This window comes from Petromyzon marinus, chromosome 76 (assembly GCF_048934315.1).
Source record: "Petromyzon marinus isolate PM22_M1 ecotype Great Lakes invasive population chromosome 76, UKy_Petmar_22M1.pri1.0, whole genome shotgun sequence".
Taxonomy (NCBI): Eukaryota; Metazoa; Chordata; class Hyperoartia; order Petromyzontiformes; family Petromyzontidae; genus Petromyzon; species Petromyzon marinus.
This window is the reverse complement of record NC_133742.1, coordinates 846,177-854,152: the sequence shown is the minus strand read 5'-3', so window position 1 is coordinate 854,152 and position 7,976 is coordinate 846,177. Positions and strand designations below refer to the sequence as shown.

The 7,976-nt window shown below is 54.2% G+C and overlaps 1 protein-coding gene across 3 annotated transcripts in view; it reads left to right on the top strand.

Moving 5' to 3' along the window:
• Positions 1–7,976, top strand: part of RRM1 (ribonucleotide reductase catalytic subunit M1) — a 350,107-nt gene that overhangs the window by 255,808 nt on the left and 86,323 nt on the right. The window contains exons 1-4 of one of the 3 annotated variants that reach the window (XM_076056596.1): positions 4,326–4,454; positions 5,331–5,390; positions 6,671–6,710; positions 7,089–7,251. The exons of the other annotated variants lie outside the window; for them this stretch is intronic. Coding sequence (XP_075912711.1) covers positions 4,410–4,454; positions 5,331–5,390; positions 6,671–6,710; positions 7,089–7,251 — 308 coding nt within the window. The 5' untranslated portion in view covers positions 4,326–4,409. Of the gene's footprint in view, positions 1–4,325; positions 4,455–5,330; positions 5,391–6,670; positions 6,711–7,088; positions 7,252–7,976 lie in introns of those variants that run through there. 3 annotated transcript variants of the gene reach the window in all.

Genomic DNA, 7,976 nt, shown 5'->3' with positions numbered 1-7,976 from the left:
AAACTCATCGGCTTTGCCTGCATCCCTCCACGGATGTGCGTCTTCGGTGGGTGCATAATTAACCACGACCACCAGTCCTCGCCTCCGGTTGATGGGAAGGCGAGCCCAAAGTAGCCTGGGGCTTACAGCTTCCCACACCTCACCGCCACGCTCCCACGCCCCCTTCATTCTTTTGTTCAAAAGAAGAGCCACACTCCTGTTGTTTGGCAGTCTGCTGCCCCGAATAGAGGACTGTCCACCCCTCATGGTGGCAGGAGCCAGAACCGGTCCACCGGACCTCTTGAATGCCACAGAGATCCAGGCGGAACCGCTCCAGCTCCCGAAAGAGGAGTGGCAGCCTCTCCTCCGCAGTGAGCGTTCGAACATTCCACGTGGCCACACGAAGTGGCTTTTCGTTGTTTCTGGAGGAGCCCCGAGGGTAGAAATTCAATCTCCTGGCTCCGCCAATTGGGGTTTGGCCAGGAGACGTCATGGATGCCTGTCCCCCCAGGGCCTCCGGCACAAGCTTATTAGTTACATATTTAATTCGTGGTTTTGTGTTTATTTATTGAAGGTGGAAGGGTTACCAGCCCCTCGCACCCGTCCAGAGCCCCCGTTTAGCCACTGTGGTGGTCACAGACGCCATGAGGGGAGAGGCCAATCGGAATTGGCCCTCCCCCCACAGCACTGTCCACGACAGTGTTGCCCGTCCGGCACCGCGAGGAGGTAGGGGGTTGTTTTTGCCGGACACACACACACTTGTACACACACACAACAACAAAAATTTCCCACCAAGTGGCGGTGACGTCACCACGACGCTTGTGCCAGGCTATGTGCACCTTGAGGCCACGTGAAGTGTCGAACGCCCGCTGGCAGGAGGTCACTTGGCAGACCCAGCAGGTGCCACGGGTCGACTGACTGAGATGACCGAGATGACTGGCTGATGCACACACACAGACACACACACAGAGAGACACACACACAGATGCACACACAGACACACACACACAGACACACACACAGAGACACACACAGAGACGCACAGACACACACACAGAGACACACACTCACACAGACACACACAGAGACACACACAGAGACACACACAGAGGCACACACACAGAGGCACACCACAGACACACACACAGACAGGGCTGTAGGGGCAAGTGCTGTTAGCGACTAGCAGCACCTATGAAGGCTACCGGCACTGTGGCACACACAGAGGGGGTGGGTGGGTGGCACCACGCCCGGCCGCCTTTGTCTCTCCCCAGTGCTAATGCATTAGAGGCGCACAAAAGACACGGACAAAGATCCCCCATGTACAACCACGTGACATAACGTCTGTGTTGTGTGTTGTCTGTGTGCGTGTAGACGTCACGGAGGGAGCTGTACAACCACGTGACTCTGTCTGTGTCTCTCTGTCGTCTGTGTGTTGTCTGTGTGCGTGTAGACTTCACGGAGGGACCTGTACAACCACGTGACTCTGTCTGTGTCTCTCTGTCGTCTGTGTGTGTTGTCTGTGTGCGTGTAGACGTCACGGAGGATCTGTACAACTACGTGACTCTGTCTGTGTCTCTCTGTCGTCTGTGTGTTGTCTGTGTGCGTGTAGACTTCACGGAGGATCTGTACAACCACGTGACTCTGTCTGTGTCTCTCTGTCGTCTGTGTGTTGTCTGTGTGTGTTGTCTGTGTGCGTGTAGACGTCACGGAAGGACATGTACAACCACGTGACTCTGTCTGTGTCTCTCTGTCGTCTGTGTGTGTTGTCTGTGTGCGTGTAGACGTCACGGAGGGACCTGTACAACCACGTGACTCTGTCTGTGTCTCTCTGTCGTCTGTGTGTTGTCTGTGTGTGTTGTCTGTGTGTGTTGTCTGTGTGCGTGTAGACGTCACGGAGGATCTGTACAACTACGTGACTCTGTCTGTGTCTCTCTGTCGTCTGTGTGTTGTCTGTGTGTGTTGTCTGTGTTGTCTGTGTGCGTGTAGACGTCACGGAGGATCTGTACAACTACGTGACTCTGTCTGTGTCTCTCTGTCGTCTGTGTGTGTTGTCTGTGTGCGTGTAGACGTCACGGAGGATCTGTACAACCACGTGACTCTGTCTGTGTCTCTCTGTCGTCTGTGTGTGTTGTCTGTGTGTGTTGTCTGTGTGTGTTGTCTGTGTGTGCGTGTAGACGTCATGGAGGATCTGTACAACTACGTGACTGTCTGTGTCTCTCTGTCGTCTGTGTGTGTTGTCTGTGTGTGTTGTCTGTGTGTGTTGTCTGTGTGTGTTGTCTGTGTGTGTTGTCTGTGTGCGTGTAGACGTCACGGAGGATCTGTACAACTACGTGACTCTGTCTGTGTGTTGTCTGTGTGTGTTGTCTGTGTGTGTTGTCTGTGTGTGTGTAGACGTCACGGAGGATCTGTACAACTACGTGACTCTCTGTCTGTGTGTTGTCTGTGTTGTCTGTGTGTGTTGTCTGTGTGTGTTGTCTGTGTGTGTTGTCTGTGTTGTCTGTGTGTGTAGACGTCACGGAGGATCTGTACAACTACGTGACTCTCTGTCTGTGTGTTGTCTGTGTTGTCTGTGTGTGTTGTCTGTGTGTGTTGTCTGTGTGTGTTGTCTGTGTTGTCTGTGTGTGTAGACGTCACGGAGGATCTGTACAACTACGTGACTCTCTGTCTGTGTGTTGTCTGTGTTGTCTGTGTGTGTTGTCTGTGTGTGTTGTCTGTGTGTGTTGTCTGTGTTGTCTGTGTGTGTAGACGTCACGGAGGATCTGTACAACTACGTGACTCTCTGTCTGTGTGTTGTCTGTGTTGTCTGTGTGTGTTGTCTGTGTGTGTTGTCTGTGTGTGTTGTCTGTGTTGTCTGTGTGTGTAGACGTCACGGAGGATCTGTACAACTACGTGACTCTCTGTCTGTGTGTTGTCTGTGTTGTCTGTGTGTGTTGTCTGTGTGTGTTGTCTGTGTGTGTTGTCTGTGTTGTCTGTGTGTGTAGACGTCACGGAGGATCTGTACAACTACGTGACTCTCTGTCTGTGTGTTGTCTGTGTTGTCTGTGTGTGTTGTCTGTGTGTGTTGTCTGTGTGTGTTGTCTGTGTGTGTTGTCTGTGTTGTCTGTGTGTGTAGACGTCACGGAGGATCTGTACAACTACGTGACTCTGTCTGTGTGTGTTGTCTGTGTGTGTTGTCTGTGTGTGTTGTCTGTGTGTGTTGTCTGTGTGTGTTGTCTGTGTTGTCTGTGTGTGTGTAGACGTCACGGAGGATCTGTACAACTACGTGACTCTGTCTGTGTGTTGTCTGTGTTGTCTGTGTGTGTTGTCTGTGTGTGTTGTCTGTGTGTGTTGTCTGTGTGCGTGTAGACGTCACGGAGGATCTGTACAACCACGTGACTCTGTCTGTGTGTGTTGTCTGTGTGTGTTGTCTGTGTGTGTTGTCTGTGCGTGTAGACGTCACGGAGGATCTGTACAACCACGTGACTCTGTCTGTGTGTGTTGTCTGTGTGTGTTGTCTGTGTGTGTTGTCTGTGTGCGTGTAGACGTCACGGAGGATCTGTACAACTACGTGACTCTGTCTGTGTGTGTTGTCTGTGTGTGTTGTCTGTGTGTGTTGTCTGTGTGCGTGTAGACGTCACGGAGGATCTGTACAACTACGTGACTCTGTCTGTGTCTCTCTGTCGTCTGTGTGTGTTGTCTGTGTGTATTGTCTGTGTGTGTTGTCTGTGTGTGTTGTCTGTGTGTGTGTAGACGTCACGGAGGATCTGTACAACTACGTGACTCTGTCTGTGTCTCTCTGTCGTCTGTGTGTGTTGTCTGTGTGTGTTGTCTGTGTGTGTTGTCTGTGTGTGTTGTCTGTGTGCGTGTAGACGTCACGGAGGATCTGTACAACTACGTGACTCTGTCTGTCTGTCTCTCTGTCGTCTGTGTGTTGTCTGTGTGTGTTGTCTGTGTGTGTTGTCTGTGTGTGTTGTCTGTGTGCGTGTAGACGTCACGGAGGATCTGTACAACTACGTGACTCTGTCTGTGTCTCTCTGTGTCTCTGTGTTGTCTGTGTGTGTTGTCTGTGTGTGTTGTCTGTGTGTGTGTAGACGTCACGGAGGATCTGTACAACTACGTGACTCTGTCTGTGTGTGTTGTCTGTGTGTGTTGTCTGTGTGTGTGTAGACGTCACGGAGGATCTGTACAACTACGTGACTCTGTCTGTGTGTGTTGTCTGTGTGTGTTGTCTGTGTGTGTGTAGACGTCACGGAGGATCTGTACAACTACGTGACTCTGTCTGTGTGTGTTGTCTGTGTGTGTTGTCTGTGTGTGTGTAGACGTCACGGAGGATCTGTACAACTACGTGACTCTGTCTGTGTGTGTTGTCTGTGTGTGTTGTCTGTGTGTGTGTAGACGTCACGGAGGATCTGTACAACTACGTGAACCCGCGTAACGGAAAGCACTCCCCCATGGTGTCTCGCAGCACGCTGGACATCGTCCTCGCCAACAAGGATGTGAGTCTCAACCACCGCCACCACCACCATCACCGCCACCACCACCACCACCACCACCACTACCACCCACCACCACTACCACCACCACCACCACCACTACCGCCACCACCACCACCACCGCCACCACCACCACTACCACTACCACCACCACCGCCACCACCACCACTACCACCACCACTACCGCCACCACTGCCACTACCACCACCACCGCCGCTACCGCCACCACCACTACCGCCACCACTGCCACTACCGCCACTACCACCATCACTGCCACTATCGCCACCGCCACTACTGCCACCACCACCACTACCGCCACCATCACCACCACTACCGCCACCACTGCCACTACCGCCACTACCGCTACCACCACCACTACCGCCACCATCACCACCACTGCCACCATCACCACCACTACCGACACCACTACTGCCACCATCACCACCACTACTGCCACTACCGCCACTACCGCCACCACCATCATCGCCCACTCGGACAGGGGGGGGGGGGGGGCGGGGTTTGTTGTGTTGTCGTTGTTGGTGTTGTTGTGGTGTTGTTGTTGGTGTTGTGTTGGTGTTGTGTTGGTGTTGTGTTGGTGTTGTGTTGGTGTTGTGTTGGTGTTGTGTTGTTGTTGTTTCGGTGATTCCTCGGGGTGCGAGCGGGCTCCGCCGGCCGGCTCCGTCTTTTCGACGTTTCTCTTAGCGGAAACGCGGCGGGGAACCCTGGCCAGCAAGGCCGGGAGCGAGGAGAGCGAGGAGGGGAAGGGAAAGATGGTCACTTAGCCTGTGAACTTGATGATTCATTCACGCTGTTACATCCCTCCCTCTCCTCCCTCCCCTCTCCTCCCCTCCCCTTCCCCTCTCCCCCCGCACACAACAGCGTCTCAACTCGGCCATCATCTATGACCGGGACTTCTCCTACAACTACTTTGGGTTCAAGGTGACTGAGCTCGCAGGGGCTGAGAGGGGTTCCCCCCCCCCCCCCAACTACGATGGCCCCCCAATTCCGCTAGCCGCTGACCGCATCAGGAGCTGTGCACGGCTAAACCTCCCGCACCACTCTCCTCTTGCGTCGAGCGAGCGAGCGAGAGAGAGACATAGAGAGAGAGAGAGAGATAAAGCGATGAGAGATAACTCCAAATATACAGCAGCAGCAGCAGCAGGTGTGGTCAGGGTCGGGATCGTGCCCACGACCTCCTGTGTACCAGGCGAGGTAGTCAACATCTCATAGCCACCGTGGTGATGATGATGAGAGAAACACACAAATACATAACCCACGACCTCCTGTAAACCAGGCGAGGTAGTCAACATCTCATAGCCACCGTGATGATGATGAGAGAGAGAGAGAGACACAAATACACAACACACGACCTCCTGTAGACCAGGCGAGGTAGTTAACATCTCATAGCCACCGTGATGATGATGAGAGAGAGACACAAATACACAACACACCACCTCCTGTGTACCAGGCGAGGTAGTCAACATCTCATAGCCACCGTGATGATGATGATGATGAGAGACGCAGACTCCAAATATGCAGCAGCAGCAGGCATTGTCAGGGGTCGGGGTCGAATCCACGGTTTCCCGTAGACTGGGCGAGGTAGTCAACATCTCCTAGCCAGCGTGCACTGCCTGTGTGTGTGTGTGTCTGTGTGTGTGTGTATCTGTGTGTGTCTGTGTGTGTGTGTGTATCTGTGTGTCTTTGTGTGTGTGTGTGTATCTGTGTGTGTGTGTGTGTCTGTGTGTGTGTGTGTCTGTGTGTGTGTGTGTGTCTGTGTGTGTGTGTGTGTGTCTGTGTGTGTGTGTCTGTGTGTGTGTGTGTGTCTGTGTGTGTGTGTGTCTGTCTGTGTGCGTCTGTGTGTGTGTGTCTGTCTGTGTGCGTCTGTGTGTGTGCGTCTGTGTGTGTGCATCTGTGTGTGTCTGTGTGTGTGTGTGTGTCTTTGTGTGTCTGTGTGTGTGTGTCTGTGTGTGTGTCTCTGTGTGTGTGTGTGTCTCTGTGTGTGTATCTGTGTGTGTGTGTCTGTGTGTGTCTGTGTGTCTGTGTGTGTCTCTGTCTGTGTGTCTGTGTGTGTATGTGTGTCTCTGTCTGTATGTGTGTCTCTGTATGTGTGTCTGAGTGTGTGTGTGTCTGAGTGTGTGTGTGTCTGTGTGTATGTGTGTGTCTGTGTGTGTGTCTGTGTGTGTGTGTGTGAGTGACGCCCGGTGCCTCTGTGCTTCCAGACGCTGGAGCGTTCGTACCTGCTGAAGATTAACGGCAAAGGTAAGGGCTGTGGCTCATCGTCATCGTCAGCATTGCCATCAGCAGCAGCATCATCAGCAGCATCATCAACATCAGCCTTGTCCTCAGCAGCAGCAGCATCATCAGCATTGTTGTGGATGTTGCGACCTTGTTGACGATGTTGTTGTTGATGTAGTTGACGTTGTTGTTGACGTTGTTGTTGACGTTGTTGTTGACGTTGTTGTTGACGTTGTTGTTGACGATGTAGTTGACGTTGTTGTTGTTGACGTCGTTGTTGTTGTTGTTGACGATGTAGTTGACATTGTTGTTGACGTCGTTGTTGACGTTGTTGTTGTTGTTGACGTTGTTGTTGTTGACGTCGTTGTTGTTGACGTTGTTGACGTTGTTGACGTTGTGCAGTGGCGGAGAGGCCCCAGCACCTGCTGATGCGAGTCTCCGTGGGTCTGCACGGCGAGGACGTGGAGGCGGCCATCGAGACCTACAACCTCATGTCCGAGCGCTGGTTCACCCACGCTTCACCCACGCTCTTCAACGCCGGCACTAACCGCCCCCAGCTCTCAAGGTGAGGCCGCTCACCCACTCGCTCACCCGCTCGCTCGCTCACCCGCTCGCTCGCTCACCCGCTCGCTCGCTCACCCGCTCGCTCGCTCACCCGCTCGCTCGCTCACCCGCTCGCTCGCTCACCCGCTCGCTCGCTCACCCGCTCGCTCACCCGCTCGCTCACCCACGCTTCACCCACGCTCTTCAACGCCGGCACTAACCGCCCCCAGCTCTCAAGGTGAGGCCGCTCGCACGCTCACCCGCTCGCTCACCCGCTCGCTCGCTCGCTCACCCGCTCGCTCACCCGCTCGCTCACCCACGCTTCACCCACGCTCTTCAACGCCGCCACTAACCGCCCCCAGCTCTCAAGGTGAGGCCGCTCACCCGCTCGCTCGCTCACCCGCTCGCTCACCCGCTCGCTCACCCGCTCGCTCACCCGCTCGCTCACCCACGCTTCACCCACGCTCTTCAACGCCGCCACTAACCGCCCCCAGCTCTCAAGGTGAGGCCGCTCGCACGCTCGCTCGCTCACCCGCTCGCTCACCCGCTCGCTCACCCGCTCGCTCACCCGCTCGCTCGCTCACCCGCTCGCTCATTCACTCGCTCGCTCACTCGCCCACTCACTCACTCACCCACTGTTGTGTGTGTGTTTATGTGTCTGTGTGTGTCTGTGTCTATGTGTGTTTATGTGTGTCTGTGTGTCTATGTATGTCTATGTGTCTATGTATGTCTCTGTGTCTATGTGTC